This window comes from Anthonomus grandis, chromosome 5, assembly GCF_022605725.1.
Source record: "Anthonomus grandis grandis chromosome 5, icAntGran1.3, whole genome shotgun sequence".
In the NCBI taxonomy this organism is placed as follows: domain Eukaryota; kingdom Metazoa; phylum Arthropoda; class Insecta; order Coleoptera; family Curculionidae; genus Anthonomus; species Anthonomus grandis.
In genome coordinates, this window is record NC_065550.1 from 8,128,630 (window position 1) to 8,150,890 (window position 22,261).

A 22,261-nucleotide genomic window follows, 5' to 3' on the forward strand; every position below is an offset into this window, starting at 1 on the left:
GATGCCCTTGGGATACGTATTCCAACAGGATAACGCCCCCAGCTCAATAAAATTCTTACATGAAGGAATGATTTTGAAGAGTGTTCTCTGTTCTACAGTGGCGGCATAACTACCGTTACGTACAGTAAATCACAACGAAAACCTATCGAAAAAAATTTGAAGAAGAACCTCATATCGATGCTGCAATATTTACAAATAAACCGTCAACGAAGTTTGAACCAATATGCCAATTACTATAAAACTCTTCGTAAGTTGAATTTTACCAGAACCGCGTCAACGCCAAGAATGGATATTCTATTTCTGTTATATCTGTTTTATGTTAATAAAATAGGAAGAATAAATTAAAATAGGAAAATAAATAAAATAATAAAATAAGGAACAATTTTTTGTTTAAATTTATCAAGGTTTATATTAAAAAAAATCTAAGTTAAATATAATATTAAGTTATTTATATTATTACTGCATGTTCCCCATAGAGAAAATCACACTGATATTCATGCAATAATCAATGATTGATGACTCACTGATTCTACATAGTTTATTATTAAAGTTTGGAGAGCTCCGCCTCATTGGGTTTCAAATCTATAATTTTCATGTGTGGTCATGGTCTAATCGTCTAGTATTATGTATTTCTGAATAAATCTTAAAAGAATCACTTAAGTTCTTTTTATTTGACATTCCCGATTTCATTTATTTTGCTGCTTTAAAAAATATTATCTTACACATTGATGAACTATTTTGCTAGAGAAAGTCAGCATTGAGGTTATATTTTAAACACTATCTTACTGGTCCAACAAGAGCAACAGAACTTGAGGTTTATCGCCTTCAGACATTATGAAATCCCAATATTACTGCTGACGAGTTAAAAAGTGAGCTTTAAAATGTTTATGTCGTTAGTATCACTGCTTAAACATTAAAGAATACTAGGAAACTAGAATATGAAAACAATGTTTACGTCCTATTAGAGATTCAGTTCTATTTAGTATCGCAAGAAGATTGGGATGGGTCGAAGAACATCAGAGTTGGCAATTGTCAGAGAGGCTTGCATTATTTTTACTGATGAATTAATGTTTGGTTTATATTCTGATTCAAAAAGGCTGAGGGTGGAGCGAATACCTTGCAATGCAACTGGCTTACAAACCATTCAAGAAGTTGTACGCATGTACCAAGTCGGAACTGTGAAGGTTTGGACTGGACTTTCGATAGGTTTTCGGAATAATCTGGTTTCCATTGAAGGATTTTTATCAGGAAACGAATATTTGGGTCAAATTCTGAAATGCATGCACGCGCCACTGAATTTTGTACTTATGCAATGCAATGACTACAAATGAAGCAATACGACACCTACCCCTAGACCATTTTGATGTATGTGTTTTGGATTAGCAAGACACCCTTACATCCTTTTAGAAGTATAGAATTGCGTACAACATAGAGGGTGTTTCAAAAGGAACGCAAGATTTGAATTGCGCGCCATGTTTAACAGTCATAATGTGAAATGATTATGACGTAACCGATTAGGAGTTAGTAAAGGATGGTGCTGCATGTCTTATCGCCCGTGAAACATTGACGAGCTTTCACGAATTTGCTCCTGATCGTGTCACTTCCCGATTTGGTGACCAACATTGGCCTCCACGCTCTTACGATTTAACGTCTTTCGACTTCTGGCTGTGGGGTTATCTGAAGTCACAGGCTTATGCCATCGAAGCATCGAAAGCTGAAATTAGACCCTGTATCAATGAAATACCACCATGAAAATTTCGTCAAAATGGTACGCATATACCAGCAAAGCCGTTCATATATAATTCTTAAATGTATGTTCTTTAAATCAATAAATATTTCAATTTAATAAAGTTATTTTTGTTGCTACTTTACTACTTACTTTACTACATATTATAATTTGGAACCACGGATAAACTAAAATCAAACCAAATGCTTAAAAAGTTAAAGTTCACTCTTACTTTTCAATCTAAATCCGATGCTGTTTAATTTCAAATAAATTTTAGGTTTGAATATAAATTTTTTTAAATCCTGCCTGTGCTATTGTTTGGTTGTATATTTTCAGTGGTCGCAAAAATCAGTTTTGAACAAACCTGTTTTTGAAAAATATTAACACCATATGTTAAAACAGAAAATTTTAAAAAATCAGAAAGTCCTCAACGTTCGTATCCTTTTATTTTATATTTTTTCTTATCCTTTATAAAAGCCTTATTGCAAGGCTTGTAGTGTCTAGAAATGCACTATTACTATATACAGATAAAGCAAAATAAATTGAAAATATAAATCAATTTAAAATTACTCTAAAAAGTCTAGTAATTGTCATTAATAAATCTATTCAATTAATTATTCATTATTTAGAGATGAAATTCTTTAGATCTTACCTTAGCATCAGACTACAATGCACTGGAAGCAACAGTAATCTCTCTGGGTTTATCCTGTCAAGTTTGGAGTCCCACAAGGCTCTGTTATTGGGATTATACTATTTATATGTAAAATTAATGATCTGTGCTTTTTCTGCAGCCGGATCCTTTGTCTCTATTTCCTGATAGCACGACCGTGCTGTCATCCAGTGATAATCTTCTAAGTATGTTCTGGCAAGGGCTAAGAAGTGACTTAAGGGAAATTAGTCGAGTAAATATATAGAAATAAAAACTTATTTTTCAAGTAATTGGTGTGTTTCATTATAGATGATGAATTTACAAGGCAAGCCCATATAGATGGTTTATAGAAAAATTGTCTCCAAGTATTTTTCTCTGTAGATAGCTTACGAGGATTCATGGGAATATAAAAAGTCTTTGAAGTTTATTTTTTATTATCATATTACTTATAATGTTATTTCGCTCTTTGATATACATAATAACAATAACTTATATTTTCATTTTTATAACACGAGGTGCAGACTACAACAAACTACTACTTTTATATTTGAAACTAGAAAAATCAAAGAATAATTCACTTCTTGTTGGTCTTTACTAATAAATTACTCAACTCACCAGTTATATCCTATGCCTCTAATGTCTGAGAAACTCATAAGTTACTATTTTGATATCAATTATTTTGACTACAGTAATAATAACTTTATATGTTTTTGTTAATTTACCTTAATATTGTATTTTTTACTTTTTAATTAAAGTTAAATTTTAGTTTGTCAATTATAGAACTGTATAATACTGTTTACATCGTCCCATTTAAAATTGATTTTTGGTATATATAATACTGTAGAAGGCTGTCACTATTATCTTACTTATATAATTGTATTATTACTTAAATACTTATCTATCTAATATTATTATTTTATGTTCATTTTGTATACAGGTTGGGGTCTCGATCATTAAGTAGAGAGGTCATTAAAAGCGGAATATGGTAATGCGCACGAAATTCATGCGTTCTAATACTCTCCTACGTCGTTTTTCAATAATATGTTAGTAAGCGTCTGACTTTGACGGGAGTAACGGTATTACTTGCAATAAAATTTGACAAAATATTACGTGGAAGCTCAGGCATTTCTAAAATATCTTTCTGATGCATCCTTTACATACGCCTGTGTACAATTCACACATAATTGAAATCTCAAAATGTTTATTTTGCTGTGTTTTGCATAATGAAAATTAAAGCGTTATTCTAATAAAAATAAAATATAAACTCTAATAGAAAGAAAAAAAATGTAAACGCTATACAGAAATAAAATTTAAACTCTTAAACATAAACTTAACAAAAATTAATTATTTAAATAAAAGGCCTTAAATAGACCTCAGAACAACAAAAAAGTTAACCTATTCGAGCAGCTACTTCGTTTTTCCAAAAGAGTTTCTGATTAAATGGAATTGGCACATTTAACAATTTCCTCTCGCAACTCCTCTAAATTGGCCTACTAAGTTCGTGTTTGTAAATAGTTGAGATAAAAGTCATTTGGGGACAAATCTAGATCTTCAGATAGAACTATTTAATATCAGTCTCACTAATAAGACAGTTATGAAAAGTATTTGTTAAAAATTCTTTTGCCATAACCGCATTATGAGCAGGACAGCCATTTTGTTGAAAATAGACCGATCCCAGGTCTAAATCAGGGGAGGATTGAATGGCAGGAAGAACTTGGTTTTGCAGCAACTCAAGATTTTTGGGCGTTTAAAGTAAATCAATAAAAAAAATATAGTCGTCCAAAATAATTTTTTTTTTAATATTTCGTAAAAAATGTTCAGTTTCATTTGCTTTTTCCATCATGGTTTTACAAAATTCCTATCTTCGCCGCTGGTCTTCGGGAAATTATTAAAACTTTTTTTCAGTTTTTTTTGTCTTTGTCACAGTTTACGAACATGGTTAAATTTAAGAACCTATTTAAATATAAATTCCATTCACTATTACTTTCCTGTAATTTTTTAGGTCTACAGGTATGAAACTATGAGAAAAAAAGCAGATAAGAAGAGCTTTTGGGTCATCAATAGTATCGAAGTATACGGTGGCAGTGTGGTTAGCTGGTTGTGTAGTAAAACCACGACCACTATCCATACTACCCTCGCGTGTTTCGATAATTCAGCGCCATCATCAAGTGGAAAACATGTTTCAGATAACCAATATCTCTAATGTTATCATATTTCGATTAAAAAAACTGCTCATATTTTATATTATTGGTATAAAAATTGAGGATAATAAAATAACAAAATGTTATTTGAATGACTAAAATTTATAGGTTGATTTTGGTCATTGACTTTACTGGTGGTTTGTTAAGATAAAATATTTTTTAATAATATATGTGATACAATTATGTAATATCTGATGTTTTAGTGAAATTTGCTATACAGGTACTATGGCTTAAGAGGCATTTTTAGATATATCACATTTCTTCCTATTTGGAAATGGTATGCTACTGTTTTTTTAAAAACTAAGTTAAGTTAGTAAACTAAGTAAAGTTAAATAATTACTTTTTTATGTTTGATGCACGAGTTTTAAGAGAAACGAAATCGTTTTTCTTAATGATCATACTTCTTCAGGAACTTATTCAAATAACATATTCTCTAAGAACGATAACAATATTATAAGCGTTTGTTAAGAAAAAATAACAATCTTCGTAAAGTAATAAAGAATATACAAAATTTTATATATTGCAGCCTCCATCCTAAACGATTGCTTTGGTTTTTTGCCCTATTTGAAGTATTTTTGTACTATTACTTATAATAGCGCAGAAAATTCTTATAAAATCTTTCAGCTATTCGGGAGTGTTTACTGGTGTACTGTAAAGTTGACAGGCTTCCATAAAAAAAGTCCGTATACGAGGCCATGGTTAGGATCAATGAAGAATCTACCTATTCTATTTACAATTAAATTTGAAACTTCTCACAAGATATAGACATATTCTCCTCCAGAATCTGAGAAATAATATGAATATTTACCCTTTCTGGCAGAAAAAAATGTCCAATTAAGTAATTTTCAACGACTCGAATATAAACATTTACCGAAAATTGTTCTGCATGATTAAATTGAACAATCTTGTGGGGATTTTTGTTGGAGCAAAAACGGTATTAATGTGGAAATTACTGAGTAACCAAAATTTGAAGAAGTTTACTTCAATTTTATAATTTTTCTTACAGTCAAACAAGAGATTGTCGAATCAATCAAATTTGCAATTGCTTCTTTAATTTATGGAGGTTTCCAGTCCGGTGGACGCTTCATGATGTGGCTTGATAGTATCTACCCACATGAATACCCACAGAAGCTGTAAATTCTAAAGAGTCTGATTCGACCAACTTCTTCAGACATTAGAGCTCCAGTATTTTCCCGTGGAAATCGCGCAAGGAGATTAGAATGAGTCACAGAACATAAAAATTGGCAAGATCGTGAAGGGCAGGTACTCTTTTTACCGATGACTAAAGGTTTGATTAATGTCCTGATTCTAGAAGGTTGAGGGTGTGGAGATCAGGACAAAAAGGAGTTCTGTACTTTCTTGTGTAAATGATGTTTTTACCTTTGAACCACATTTAATTTTTAACAATATTTATCACGACCTGGATAGCACGTAAGCTTAGCGCTTGCCTACGAACCCGATGGTCGCTGGTTCAAGTCTCGACCAAGTCATATTTCACTTTTTATTTTTTATTTTATTTTTTGCTTTATTTCCGTTCTCCCGTTCAACTTAACCTCATTCTGCTTGTTTTATTTACTTTTATTTTATTTAGTTTTGAAACCGGATTTAATGTGAACGTCAGCATTATTTTTTGTTTTAACTTAAATGTTTGTGGTGTTAAACGAATAGCTTTAGTAAATCATATCTCAACATTGTAATTTGTGGCTATGCATTGTTTTTTTTTTATACTAGAGTTACTTTCTATTGTGTTTTAGATCTGATAGCCTTAGGGCGAAACACGTGTAATCGTTTTTTAAAAAATAAACATAATTTGAGATCATTGACTTGTGTCCCTCCAATCTCTGAATTTTTATTATTAAGAGGTCTCTTTGAGAAAAATTGACTACTTTTTTGAATGTGCCTTGTTAGTTTGGATTGGAGTTTAGATAGGTTTTCTAAAAACTAATCTGGTTCCCATTATAGGGTTTTTAACATCAACCGAATGTGTACGGCAATGCACGTCGCCATGTTCCATGTATTTGTTATCAAAAACGTTTTGAATATTTTGAAAAAGCGTGTTTAAGAATAAGAATCATGGAATAGTATTCCAGACAAGGGAAGGGTTTTTGAACCGTTGAAAGAGCAATGGCTACACATTGAGCAAAACGGCATTGACAATTTAATTGGAAGCATGCCAAACAGGATTCGCGCTGTTATTAAGAACAAGGGTGGTCATACCCTCTATTATCAAGAACTTTTTCTTTTCTACTGACTTCTCTAAATTTTATTACTCATATATTATTAATCCCTCGGTATACTACGATGAATTTTTGTGTTTTTAATAAATTAACGTTCATTAGCATTTTAAAAAATTATTAAGATGTGTTTAACTTAAATGTTTTACAAATTTTCATTTAATTGTCTTTTAACACCTTTATTCCCTAGAACATTTTGTTGTATGTATTTAAATCAACCTTTTACGTACATTTGCAAATGTTTGCTTTTTTAGTATGACTGTATTAGGAAAGCATTGTTGATTCATCAACCAAACCTTATATGTCCACCGACTCCTTATCCGTAAACTCAACATTTTGATCAAAATAACAATGCACAGATAGTTTGGCAGCAAATTAATAAGATGCGAATATCTGAATTTAAAAGAAATTAGTTTTATTTTAAGAGAAATTAGTGGCGTGCGATCAATGACTAACAAAACATGCCGCTTACGCCGGTTCTGGACGAATGCCAATGATGGAAACAAAAAGAAATGTGATCCATCACAAATGCCTTTTGAAGCAGAGTACCCGTGTACCAAAATATCCCGAGTGGTAAAAATACGTTTTTCTGAAAGTTTGCTATTCAAAAGTCACAACTTTTGAATAGCAAACTTTCAAAAGTTGCTATTCAAAAGTATATACTTTTATACTTTTAGTATATACTTTTATAAATAGCATATGTGCAATTTGTCTTCTTAAAATGAACTAAAAAATCACTGCAATTTTTACATTTAGTTAGAAAATACCCTGTATATGTATATAGTTTCATTCCATTTTTAAAAAATTGTCATCTCCAAAGAGTTTGCAAAACTTTAATAAAACTTTTCTATTTCAGAGCGGCCTACGTATCGTTTGGGGGATTGCTTATGAGGTTACAAGGAGACGCGAATAACTTGCACAGTTTTGAAGTGGACCAGCACATGTATCTGCTAATGAAAAAGATTTTTATGTAGAATCATATTATTTTTATATTAAATTATGTGAACTGTGTTCATTTAAATCACTACTATTGTAGTTGATTAGGTAATTTAAAAAAAAATTGTCTTTTTTTACCACAAAACCAATAAAGTTTTTAAGATTAACTAGACATTTATTTCATTATATTTCTTTAAACATTTGCAACATATAAAAGTTTCGGTTGGGTTCCACTTTAATATTTTCTACCACGAGATCTATTAGGTCATCAATTACCTATAATAATTATGGATTATTAAATTATAAAAATATATAAAAAATACATCATTACATTTGCTTTGTTTTTCTGAAATATTTTCTCCATTCTTTCCAAATAGTTTTCAGTATTGTTTTCGATCTGCTGGGCAATATCTTCTTTATTGCATAGGAACTCTTCCTCAAACTGTAGGAATGACTGTTCTTTTCGAATGCGAAGTGATTCGATTTCTGCCTCAGCTTCTTCACGGGCTTGTTTAACGCGTCTCAGTTTTCCTATTGGAAGATATACGGGATTAAAAAACTCATTAATAAGATAGTTTTCAAAAAGAGCCATATTCCGTACTTCTACAGTATTTGTTATAATACTTGACACTTTTACAATTTTATTTTTTATATACTTTTCACTATTTTAACTATGTTGACTACTTATTAACTACCCTTCTATAATTTGTTTTAAAGATTAATATATAAGGCGTAGCAGGAACCGGTAGCAATAAGTTTTGATATTGTTGTTTCCATAATTATATATTGTTGGTCATGTCATACAAAACTCAAATTGTCCACCGAAACCAACATACTATCTTAACTCGTTTACATTCCTTTTTCTGAAATATTGCTTGAGAATAAGATAAATATTTATACGTATACCATAAACAAAATGAGAATGAATTTTACTATTTTTGTAAGTTATAACAGTACGATTATCGAGTTTTTATTAATCAGATAATATACGAGGATAAAATAAAAGTGGGCGCTCTCTGGATTGTCTGTCGGGTTCTGACGGGATTACTTCAGTGGAGCGTGGAACATATGCCGGCGGTAATAACCCGCACCTGGTGAGGATGTTCAAAGCGTCTATAGTGCTAAGATACATACTTAAAACATAGTGAGAAGTTGTGTTTCTTATAAAGCCAGATGGACAATATCACTGTCGAAACCACAAGATGGTAGCTTCTGTTCTGTATTCTTAATTGCAGGGGGTAGTGCAAGCACCACTGCACTTAGGCCTCACTAGGCCCATTGTGCTCGTGTGTTACCTGTCTCCTACCCTTTAATAGGAGACTTCTTCCTCAGCTCGTCATCTAGCCCAGCGATCAACGAGAGCGATAACGTCGCCAAGGAACCCCCTGATCTCTCTAAGGAATGGGTGTGATATAGCTAGAAGGCTGCTTCGTATTGAGGAGAGAGCAGGCCACTCGCAAAGTATGTGCTCCATTGTCTTGTCTTCATAATTTTGGCAAAAAGATGGCCATTTAATTGACTAATTAGGATGCCTGTTGTGAGACGTAGTCTCTTAGATCTTTTTAGTCAGAGACAATTTCCATATTGCCTTCTGTTTATCCGGGTAACTGAGAAGCTCCTTGGACAAGTTGTAGCCTTGAGTATCATCCCATCGCTTTTTGAAAAGCGTGTAAGAGTGAGATTTTATTACTTCTTTGATATTAGTCATGGATAGATCCGCGAAATGTTGGCGGCGGCTCTCTCGGCAAGCGAGTCGGCGGCTCGATTTCCCTTGTTGTGGTTGTACTCCTTGAACCAGTCGACCTTTTTGTTTTTGGCAGAAGCTGTCATGAGGGTGCGATGGCATTGCTGCACTAGTTCCGACGTAAGGCGTGCAGGCATTGCAAACTTAGCAACTTGACATCTAGCGGCGTTAGACACCTCATGACTTTGAAAGCCCTACTTGGTGTGGATCTGATAGCTCCTGTTATATTGAGGCAAGCTTTAAACATGGTCTAGTTGACGAATTATGACCGGATCCACTTTATGGCCCGCAATAGCGCCGCACGTTAGCATGGGTCTTATGATAGCTATGTAGATCATAAGACCCATGGGGAAGTAGCCCAGGCTAGGTCTTGAAATATTCCCATTAATTCCAATAATTCCAAAAGTACTGATAGGATGCTAGAAAGAGAAAACTAACATCTCTACCATTGCCTACACTATCAGGTACCTCTTTAAACTTTTCTTCGGAAGTCATATATCATAGCGTAACTCTCGAGAGAAAACTAAATTGGAACTCTAATATAGCAAAGGGAATACAGAACGCATACAAGTCACATGAACAGTGTAGGCGGCCAATTGGCAGGACTTGCGGATTATCTCCCAGGGTAGTTATATGGATCTATAAAGCTAACTGCAGAAATACAATTAATGCACTGTCTAGAGCACGTCATACCTCAGAACTAATGCAGCAATGCCATCACACCGTTGTGGAAGCTTCCGTAGTAAAACAGGACGAGAAGCCAAAAACAAGGAGAGAGATAGCTGGATCAAGGGACACAATCGATAACCATCTGAGGGTAGCTCCTCAGTGGTGTTCGCACCACCTTCTACACGTTCTACCCTCTACACAGAAACAGTTATTTTCAAGTTACCAACTAAACAGATATCCGCATACAAATCAACATGGTTCCATCAGGATGGTGGTACATATCCCCATGACTCAATAAATTACGACCCAATATTGATAAACAGCTTGCGATTTCTTTTTTTGGGGCTGTCTAAAGCAAAAGATTTTTAATATGAAACCAATTAAGGAGCTTAAAAGAAATATACCTAAAGAAATTACTAATATTGTTCTGGAGAGAATTTTCACGAAATAACTAATTCATTAAAAGAGTAAGAAAATGAGAAGCTATATACTCTGTATTATTTTTTCAATGTGGGTTTAGGAAACATTTTAACACTTCGGTAGCACTTTGTAATGTAACTGATGACTTATTTAGAGCTTGTGATAAAAACATGCATACCGTTTTAGTGCTGTTGGATTATTCTAAGGCGTTTGACACCATTAACCATAATTTGTTGTGCGCTAAGCTTAAGTATTACGGTTTTAATAATAACTCCTATTTGCTTTTAAAATCCTATTTGTCTAATAGATATCAAACGATTTTTTCCGATAACAGAAAGTCTGAACAAGTAAGTATTAGTTGTGGAGTACCGCAGGGTTCTATTTTGTGTCCTTTGCTTTTTATAATGTATACCTCAGATGTTTTAAAATCGCTTAAATATTGTAAGCTTCAGGCATTTGCTGATGATACGCAAATTTATTATTGTTTTGATTACAGCGACTATAAAGAGCTTACTAGGCTTAAACTCAAAAAATCACAATTTAAAATTAAATCCTAATAAGTCCCAGCTTATGATATTTGGTAACAAAAATCAAAGAGAGTTTTTAAAATCTAATATAAATATTAATTTCGATAATACAAGATTGGAATTTGTAAACAACGGTAAAAACTTGGGGGTTATTTTGGATGAACAATTAAGATTTAAGGAACACCTTAAAAAAATTTTTCAAAGAACTTTTATGTCCCTGAAAACATTGTATAATAACCGCCATATGTTAAATGTAAAGTTAAGAAAACAATTATGTGAATCCCTTGTACTGTCTCATTTTAATTATGCTGACGTAGTTTATGGGTTTTGTCTAGATTTGGAAAGTCGGGTAAGAATTCAAAGGGTCCAAAATGCTTGCGTTCGATTTGTTTATGGACTCCGAAAATTTGACCATGTATCTTATTTATATAGAGATATTAGATGGCTTAAAATGGATATGCGCAGGATATTACATTTTGCAGTGTTTTTATTGAAAATAATTAATGACACATCTTCCCCTGTCTCCCTTAAAGAAAGACTAATTTTTCGGGACACTGTTCATGGTTTAAATATAAGGTTTTCTAAAAGAATTACGGTTCCACTTCATCATAGTGCCATGTTTCAGAGGTCATATTCTTATAATGCAGCAAATATTTTTAATAAAGTACCAACAAACCTAATTAATTTATCAATTCAATCTTTTAAAATAAAATTCAAGGAACATCTATTTAATTTGCAAACCAATGGAGATTTTTTTTAGTGGCTTTTGTTATTTGTGCAATTTTTCTGGCAAATTTAATGTTTGTTATGCAAGTTTCTTCTAGTTTCTTCTAATTATAATATTTAATTAATAATTTATTGTAATTTACTAATTAATTTGCCTATGATAATTTTTTTTTTTAACTACCTAATTTATTTACTGATGGTAAAGTATAGCTTCTGGTTCAGTAGAGTAGCTCTTTAAAGCTAGACTGCGCCAGTGGTTTATGCTACTTTTTTTTTAATAATGTTTTTTTTTTCTCAGCTATGTTTATGTAATTTTAAAAATAAAAGGCATATTTATTTATTTGTTTATTTATTTATTACTAGTTTTGCAGCGTTTTATTTAAAACAACTTTTCCTAGAATTTTAAAACATTCAAAATTCTTCCTGCTTTTGGGGACCACTACTTGTAAATTTCTTACGTTTAAATAATGTTCATTACAAAATCAACGTTCAAAAGATCAGATTTTTTTATGATATGACATGATCCGATATATCTCGTCAAAAAGTTAAAGAATTTAGCTTCCATAAGCAAAATTAAAAATTTAAGTAAAATGAAACAAAAAATTATAAACAAAATTTTTGGAAAAATAAATTGCCCTATCATTTTAGATGTCAAGCTAGTCACTGTTTAGCTTACGTATACTCCTATATGATATACTTAACTAATTCAAATCTTATATTTACTTTATAAAAGACAGAAAAAAATGAGAGGCATTTAATACTTATATATACATTTGTATGGTAATTAATAGATCTCGTAGACATACATAAATATCTCTAACGTACATTATTTCCAAAACTACATTTTTGAAGGTATCCATGATTACAATTTTATAATTTCGTAGCAAATTGATGAGCCAAAAAAGTGTATAATTTGTATGCGGTTAGTATCTGCCTAAATAATCTCCATACAGAGAATCGCAATAATTAACATTTTAACAAGACCAGGCAGTTGGAGAGTTATTACTTTCTGATCCAGATACATATATGTTTTAGTAGATACTAAAATAAGTTTTAAGCCACTACCAGGAGAAACCGCTGGGGTAACAAACAAAAGGCAATCAATTGCCAGCTATGCTTTAAAGGAGAAATACTAAGTATGGGATCATATGAGAATCAGCTTAATATCGAGATACTGGTGCGTACCTCGAGATATACTGTAAAGGCCATCAACATCAGTTTTATTATTCCCAATTGAAATCTAGGCAGACGATGATGTAAGATCTGCATCAGTTTGAGGCCCATGTTGCTTGATTAATAAATCTGGCTTATCCTTCCGCTCCAATGAAGTGTCGATAACAAATCTTAATAAATTGTTTTATTGCCTTTGACAGACCTGAGGAACCAGGAAAACTTTCACAAGTCAGCTTTGGTCACAAGCTAGCTGGGTGCTACCAAGCCCCACCTATAGGATTAAATTGGCTACCACTCCCTCGGGAGAGCTTGGAATACCAGGTAAAATATGCCCTGTAAGGTGCTAAGCACCTCACGTGAGATCTCAATATTCCCAAATAATAATACCCTTGCAACTGTTTGTATTATTTGCTTTAGTCAGCGTTCGGTCTGGTTGAAACTTATTTATTTGTTCTTTGAAATTTGACAGTACCTTTTTACTTTTTGGCTTCGGTTTTATTTGTTAATTTATGTAATGGCAAGTTCTAAGGCGAAATGCATTATAAAACAGAATGTAAAAGTGATGCTGGTTTTAAAGGCTGGTTAAAACCTGTTAAATGTATGTTTAGAGAAAATATGTAGTTACTAAAGTTAGTATAGTGTCGTTTTTATTAATTTCAAATAATGCTTTAAAGGCTGTTTTTATGAGCATGCTTTTAAGAGAAAAACATGCAAAATTAGTCAAAAATCTCTATTCAAGTCAATCGAAAATTGACGCATCTGTTTCTAAAAACAATGAAGCAAAAAATAAAGTGGCAGATGCATCTAATACCGCTAATGAAAAACATTTTTCTTGACTCTAAAATTGCAGAAAGACTGCAAATGCCAAGAACTAAATATAGCGGTGTAATCAAGAGTGTTTTGATTAAATACAGTTTTAATAAAATTTGCTATGATTTAAGGCAACATTTATTTTGATAGACGAATCCACGGTATATAGGAACTATTAAAACCTGTATGTCGATATGTTTTAAATATTTTAATACAAAATTAGAATCCATTATCACAAAAAGTGTAACTTAGTTCAACGATATTCTGACAAAAATGTGGATAAAGCAGTGATTGGAGCTACTACCAAAGTCATTTATAGTAAATTAATTAAGATTTTCGAATCTTCTAGGATACCTCAAGATAACATCATAGGCTTTTGTTCAGATGGATGTAATACTATGTTTGGCTACAAAAATTTACAACAGAATTAGCCGACTAAAACTTAATTTTCCTGGAATAATTCTTTAAAAATATATTTGCATTTATTAGTGAAGCATGCAAGGTTTTACTTTGGCATTGCCAAGCACCGACCCTTTAAATATTAACATTTAATTAGAAGACTTGGTTGCAAAAAGTGCACCATACCTTGTTGGCGTCTTAGTTGCGCAGGTACATAACAGACTATACAATACATACATAGTAGATTTAGGAGACTTTCATAAATCTATAAAAAAATTAATACTCTGGTTTCTTTGGTTCATGATATTGGAGCAAGATTTTTGAGGCGAATGGTATATTGGTATAAAACTGCCAGCGTCTAAGGTTATATTTAAAATTAGAAAAACTTAACAGTTTGCCAATGTTTGATGAAATAGGGTTAAATCTTGATAATGAAGTTAGAATGTGCCATATCAATCAAGTCTTAGTGAATTAAGTATCAACCAAAGCCTTATACTTCCGGAGTATATCACTACTACTGCCGGGAAGGCATCTATACTTCCATAAATAAGGAGCCGAAGTTCTTAGAGGACATCAGGCTACTCATTCTGCTTCAAAAATAATATCGACATACTACACAGCGTAGAAATGCTAGGGAAAATTAGTTTCACTAGTAAATTTTGCCAGATGTTGGCGAAGAGAGATGATGGAGACCAAAATGATAAGATTAATAATATACTTAAATAAGCACCAAAATATTCCAAAGCGCATGACTGAAAATTCGCTACTCTCTCTTCCAGCAAGGTATAAAGAATTAAGAGTGGTAATGACATTAATAGTGTTTTAATGAAAAATCTCGAAAAAAGCGTTTTTATTAAAAATCGAAAGAAATGTTAATTAAAGTGGATGCGTTAGTCAGCAGTTAACATAAGAAGTTTTAAAAAGAATATTCATACAAGAGTAATTTTTAAATATCGTAACCAAATAGACAAAAGGTTTTTGGTCAATTAGGATTCTCCAGATCCGTTTCAAAGCTTAATTCTTCAAATGAGTAAGGTAAACTCATTAATCAATAATATCAAACAAAATACTAAATAATACAAACTTCTAAGTAAAGAAGTAATGCTGATAAAATCTGATAAGATCACCTTATAAGTAAAACATAATAAACATACATCCTGATTAATACGTCGAAGAGGTCTAATATAAGCCAGAATCAACTAGTACCTTCTCGCCTGGGATCTTCTGCAAGCACGGATCGACACAATTTGCACTTGTTTTAAAAGAGAGTTAAACCGGCTTTATGAAATCGCTTGAAAATATCCTGTCAAACCTTCGTATGTTCCTAAAAAGTCTCCGAAATACAAATGATGTTGTCTAAATAGACAAAGGCTTGTGATTCCAAATGAGCTCCCAATAATGTATCTACCAATCGCTGCCAAATTGCAGGGGCATTTTTTTATTATCAGCAACCCAACCCAACCCAAACGGCATTCTCTTGAAGCGGTCCTCGACTGGAAGCAAAAAAACTGGTTTTGTCACATGTTCATCAGCCTCAATTTAAAAGATCAGGAGTTGACATGTAATGAAGTAAGATACTTTGCATTTCTTAATTCAAAGTACTATCAATTAAAGATATCAGATAAGCATGCGTGCCGTAACAGCATTCAGTTTTTGATTGTCCACGCAAAACCTCGATGTACCACATAGAGTAATTAAAAGTATGTTTGTAAAAGTTTAATATTCATTTCTCTATGATGTACCATCACCTTTCGATACTACTAAGGCAGGGAAAGACTAGGCAGATTGTGACGGTTCGATAATGTTAAGTTGTATGTAAGTTGTTTGATCAACTTCCACGTCGATATTCTTGAGAGCGGCTGGTGAATATCTATAAGCGAATGGGGTTACTAGTATTGATCTGATGTTAAGAAAAATAATTAAAGAGTCTTAAATTAATTAAAAAAAGTATTTCGAAGTCAATTTATTTATCCAAGGCTAATCGCTGTGCTGGGGTTAAGGTTTTCTAGGGGATAATAGCTTCAATAATAGAAATTTCCCAAGATGGCGCACAAAAATACCAAAAACTCTTGTGCAAATTCGGATACGGAATGTTTTTCCAAAAATTAGTACCCAATACCAGCGAACAATTCAAATTTTTTACTACCAAAACATTGCAAATCACAATTTTGAGAAAAAGGGGATGATAACAATTATATATTTAATCTTTTTAAGGTATTTCATATGCTTAAACCAATGGCAGCTAACATTCGTTATCATCGCTATAGAATCCAATAAACCAATAACTTTCAAATATCGAAACTTCCAGATGAGGACGGTCATCACCATAGTATTGCGTGAAAACATAATCTAGAACAGGGGATCCTGGGTTAATGGTCGAAACTTTAGGAATCGAACTGATTTTTCTACCAACTAATAGTTCGACCTTGGGTTTCTGACTTACTATAGTTTGGGCATTAATAGCCAGTTATATTTTCTCGACTACAACGGAAACAATGTCGATGAAAAGGTTGTGAATAAATACTACTCAGATGGCCAGTACCACGACAATACCAACAAACCACCGGATCGCAAGAATTCTGAGAATGCGAAGGGAAATTCATATTGTGCAAGCGACAGATTCTTGGTCGCTGATATATCAGTTCAGGGTCGGCAATAGTATTAGGGTTTACTGGAGCGGGTTTCATTCATTAGGTTCGCAATTTGATGTTTTCAATCTCTTGTGCTGCAAGTTCCAGCTCTGTTATTTTAATGAAATTGTGAAGTGCAAGTTGATTCTGCAATGAGGAAAGCAAGTCTCGGCGTAAAATGCGAAGCTGCATTTCCTTCGATTCATATATCTTCCGGAAAAAGTTTCGTACTTGCGTAATAAAGATCACCGACAAGTCATAAGCAATTCCGCAAGCAAGACACAGCTCCTCCACACGCTCAATACAATTGGTAACACTACCAGAACCATTAAAATTTAAATTCCATTTTGAATTCGCTGAGAAACTTTTAACAGATCATCGAAACCTGCTTCAGTGGTGCGTAAAAAAGTGACATAATTAGCACTAGACGAAGAGAACAAGGGTACATTCTGCCTCAACGTGGAATTAAACCGTTCAGGAAAGGAATAGTTATTTGCTATGAAATAATATCAACACGGTATTTAACTGGATCATGTGAAGCAACGGTCGTAAAATAAATTGTCTTAAATGGGTGAAAGTGTGGTCACGAAAAGTTGGTGCTGTATGAAATGTTGATTGAGTAAGATGAGTTGAAGCAGGCCGAAACAAACAAAAGGAACCTGGATTAACAGATACAATCGAAAGAATCACATTGGGTGAAAGATGATGCGAGACCCCTAGTTTGAGAAACAGGAAGAGGAAGATAGAGAAGGGATTCCTCTCCAGGAAATACCTCAACCACAACCGACACCTGCGAGATTTCCTCAACAATATTTGTGAAATTCCGCTTAGTCATTTTTAATTTATCAATTGAGTGGACAAATTCATAACCGCTTCTTAAAAATCAGGATGAAATTCTAATTACCTCTTTTATAGACTCTGGATATACAGAGTTATTCACGATATACGACGCGGAATATTATGGCTAAACTACAAGATAAAAAAAAGAAAAATAATTTTCATGTAATTGTGATTATCAGAGGCGTTCTAATCTTTTTGAATCTTTTAAAATTATTTTCTTGACACAGGGTGTTTCAACGTGCAGAAACATATCAAATTTTAAATGGAACACCCATGTTGATTAGTCCAAGTATATAACGTAGGTTTTATTAAGATTTTATATTTAACATTAATGTTTAGCAAGTTTTTGAAATATTTTATGTTTTGTGAAAATACTAAGACAATTTCAATAAAAAATTCCTTAGTTTTTGAGGTACAATGACAAGCTAAGTTTAAATTAAACACCCGTGTACAGGAGATTCCTGATTACGTATTATTTTTGGTTTTTTAGTAAAGGCAAATTAAAACACCAATAAATTATAACATATCCTTTACTCCGTATAAATTTGAATAACCAATAAAAAATGCACTGTATTTTACATAAAACGCAGACCGGTCATCAAAAAAATTTATATACTTTAGAGAAGCACCGGCCGCGATGATTGTCACTCGATGACTTCGACATCGCCGCTGACAGTTCCACACCGCTAATAGGGATGGATTATAAGTGTCTTTTCCCAACAACCCGACTATAATTGATTACCACATATAACACAATAGATTAGCGATAGCTAAAATTTAAGACTGTATTAACAATGTATCTAGTTTCAACTGATCATAATAATACATTAAACTTAAGAAAAATACAAAATAACAATTAGAAAATATGCTCAAAATGAAGACCATCTAATTGCAAACATTGATGTCTTCTCTTTTCAAAATTTACAGCGACTTTTGACAGCATTTGTGGAGTAATAGTTGGAAAATCTGCTCTTTCATATTTTCTGGTATTGTCGGAGGTACCAAAAACAAAATCTTTCACATATCCCCATAAGAAAAAATCCGGGGATCTTGGGGACAAGTAGAAATGTGGTGCTGCTCCATCCATCTGGAAGTCACATAGTTCTTTGAAAGCGTAGAGGAATATTACTCCAATAATACTGGAAAATCTGGAAAAAAAAACTCGAAAATCTTGTTCCATTTAAAAATGCATAAAAAAATTTCCAATTACAAAGCCACCCCATTAGTCCTCACCATACAGTAACAGACTATTTATGTTGATTCTACACTACTCTAAACGCATGCGGATTGGAATCATAGTAATGATGAAAGCCATTATTGTGAAAAATGCATTCACTGGTAAATAGAACATTACTAAAAAAATCATTATTATCTGCAACTTTACCCAAGACCCACATAGAAACTTCAATTCTTCTATTAAAGTCATTTCCCGAAAGTTCTTGGAGACCATGAATTTTATAAGGATGAAAGTGATTTCGATTTACTACCCTAAAAATAAATGTTATGATTTTCTACAATTTTTTTTAGGAATCGTCTTGTACCTAACTCTTCCATTTTCGTCAAATTGAGTCAACAGTCTTTCAAAAGCGACCTTACATGGATGATTTCTATTGGGAAACCTTTCAGCGTAGACGCGATATGCCAGTAAGCTATTTTGGAGGCATTCACCATGAATAAATGTCGATTCGTTCTTCTCTAGGGTAAACTTTCATATTCAATAAAGTAATTTCAGCAACAAAACTATTAAAAGCTTCAATTATTAAACGAGAACTTTAAAAAAAAAACATCTAAGTACCTGACAAACAAATTATTTATGTATTCTCATATATATGGCCACCTGTCAATGCCTACTTAGTGTGCAACAAGTATTTTAAAAAATGTAGTTTTCATAAAAATGTGAAAGTTTAGGTATACCACCTGATTAAATTCGAAAAAGAAATCGTTGTCACATTTATTAGTGATATAAAATACAGAGTGTTCCATTTAAATTAAGCAACTTATTGCCTTGTAAAAACTACAATAATCTAAACCTAATTTTTAGACGTCCTGTATAAAATAGTAGCTTTTTTACAAATGAAATGTAAAATTTAACAATTTAGCGTTTTTGAGTGCTAATATGGTAAAAAAAGAAAAAACCCACAAAACATAAAATATTTTGAAAACTTTAATGTTTGGGCTGGATAAACCTTTATTTACGATGTAGAATCCAAAAATCAAATAATATATCAGGATGTTTAATTTAAAAAAACATAATATGATATGTTTTTGCACTTTGATGACATAACCTCTATGTTTTTGAAAGTGGTAATGTAGAAATAGGTAGTCGAACTGATATTGTCTTTGTTTTCGTACAATACGACATTTCGGTCGGTAAGTATCTCCGACCGTTATCAAGGGTAAATGAGCCGGAGATATTCTTTCGAGGAGAGCCTCTGATATTCCCATATTTAATTTTTTTTTACCCTATAGTTGAGATAAATTATTCCGTGTCGTATAATGTGAATAACCTTGTTTGCTTAGACCGCAACTTACTAAACTAGCTTTTTCCAAACTCTTGTTCCAGTCAAGAATGAAGTCTTTTCCTTATCTTTTGAATGCATTTTTATTATTTTTACTTTTACTTTCCTGTTGCTTTCCAAGTGGATGGCTTCAATCAAAACAGTTTCTTTTTTTTTCTCTAATTTTGGGATTACCCACAGCATTTGAATTAGCTGGTATAGTAATATCCCTAGATAACTGAACGACTCTAGCATGTTCATTATCTTCATGTAGATGTTACATAAAGACTTTCAGTTCTCGTCGTCAATATTCGATTAAACACCTGGGTATTTAAAACATCTAATTCTAATCTGACATGACTTAAGCTTCATGTAGTCCAATGATCGGGCTCTTTTTTCTATCCGCATCAGAAATAAATATTGTGGTGGTAAAATTCTATAATAAGGATTAATAGGACTATATGATTCTACATGTTCGGCTTCAATATGGTATGACTTGATCCTGTATCCATCGCCATCTCACATTAAAGGTGGAGCTTTTTTTCGGTACCACGCTCTCTCCAGAATGTGACTTGGCAGCACACAGCCAGCTTGCGGCCCGTAAAGTTTTTCTGATCCCTCGAGTCTGTGAAAGGTTGTTGAAATGTTGAAAAATTGTTGAATGACATTTAAGGTTGAAATTGAAATTGGCAAAACAGTGGGCTGCCAGAGGCAGTTGTGCATATAGGTCATCTAATGGACCCGTCATGCCTCACCGGGGGTTACCAGAGCCCAATGGCCTTATACGTAGAGTAGTCTGAAGGACTTAAAGTCACTCGGTGCACTGAAGATGTTACACAAGTATTTGAACCTGACGCGCGGTCGGGGAGTGCTGGGCACTCCCCGACCACATGGTCAAGGGTTTCATCCTCCTCCCAGCACCACTGGCATTCCGGGTTATTCGCAATACCGATGGTATGGAGATGGCTTCTTAAGTGCCAGTGTCGGGTTAAGAGACCTGTCACTAGCCGAATTTCGCATCTCTTTAGGAGTAGTATCGTCTTGTGAAGTGTTATATATACTCAGTTTTTTGTATGGCTATAAAGCATGGACCTTGAAGGTTAGAGCCGTTAACAGAATAGATACCCTTGAGACGTGGATACTTCGTAGACTTCTCAACACATCTTGGACGGCGCATGTCACAACCGAGGAGGTGCTATGGCGAGCGCAGTTCGAGAGAGAATTGATAGACGTAGTCAAAAAACAAAGAAGATAGAAGAAGACAGCCGATCTGAGTCATATTATGCGTGAAAGTAAATATGAACTCTTAAAATGAATAATGGAAGAGAAGATTAAGGGCAAGAGAAGCATTTGTAGGAAGAAGTATTTTTAGTTGAAAAACATTAGAGACTGGACAGAGAGTATAAATGCTCACTCTCTGCTTCGGAGTGCCCAGGACCGTCAGATCCTCGCCGAGATTGTTGTCAACCTTCATGGATGAAGACGCCCTAAGAAGAAGTATCTAAATCGCAAACTCCATCAGTTCATATATGCATAATGCCTCACATTGATACCATATATGTATAGAGGTTTATTTCCCCTCCTGACAGAGCCGGCCAACGTTATACTGTCTGTAATTTTTAAAGTTTATCATATGTTTGTTTAGTTGGCAGTGACTATTATCTTTATTACCTTATGGTTGTGGTTTAAAAATTCTGTGGGAAATTGGGACATGTAGATTTTTATGAACCTTTTAGCCTACCTTTGTCTTGGTGTTTTTTTGTATAGTCTTTTGGCAACATGGTGATTTTTTCGCAGCAACCTGCTGCTACCTTGCTTTGTCAGACCTTACTGGCCTAGTTTCTCTTTTGAATTGTTTTTGCTCATCTTTTGCCTTTAAGTGTTAATTTAAGCCTTTGTGGTGTTCTTCTAGTCGGCTTCTGTTTTTGGGAAGTGGTTGCCAATGTTTTGGGAGCCTCTAAGGCATCTTCCCTTTTGTTGTGTTGGATAAAATGTTCTCTAATCACGGTCCTTTTGACTTCTATGTAGCCTTGGTCTTTCGAACCTCATCCTTTGTCATCTCTTGATCAGTTTTTTTTT

At 33.3% G+C, this 22,261-nt stretch overlaps 2 protein-coding genes across 2 annotated transcripts in view; one reads left to right on the forward strand and one right to left on the reverse strand.

The window, feature by feature from the left end:
• LOC126736800 (DNA-directed RNA polymerases I, II, and III subunit RPABC3) overlaps positions 1 to 7,913 on the forward strand; it is a 222,198-nt gene extending 214,285 nt beyond the window's left edge. The window contains exon 4 of the mRNA XM_050441359.1: positions 7,667 to 7,913. Within this exon, the coding sequence (XP_050297316.1) occupies positions 7,667 to 7,784 (118 nt within the window). The 3' untranslated portion in view covers positions 7,785 to 7,913. The remainder of the gene's footprint in view (positions 1 to 7,666) is intronic.
• The window catches only part of LOC126736801 (V-type proton ATPase subunit G-like), a 50,216-nt gene continuing 35,855 nt past the window's right edge, over positions 7,901 to 22,261 (reverse strand). Inside the window, exons 2-3 of the mRNA XM_050441360.1 lie at positions 8,078 to 8,277; positions 7,901 to 8,022 (exon numbers count right to left, since the gene is read on the reverse strand). Of these exons, the coding sequence (XP_050297317.1) occupies positions 7,930 to 8,022; positions 8,078 to 8,277 (293 nt within the window). The 3' untranslated portion in view covers positions 7,901 to 7,929. The remainder of the gene's footprint in view (positions 8,023 to 8,077; positions 8,278 to 22,261) is intronic.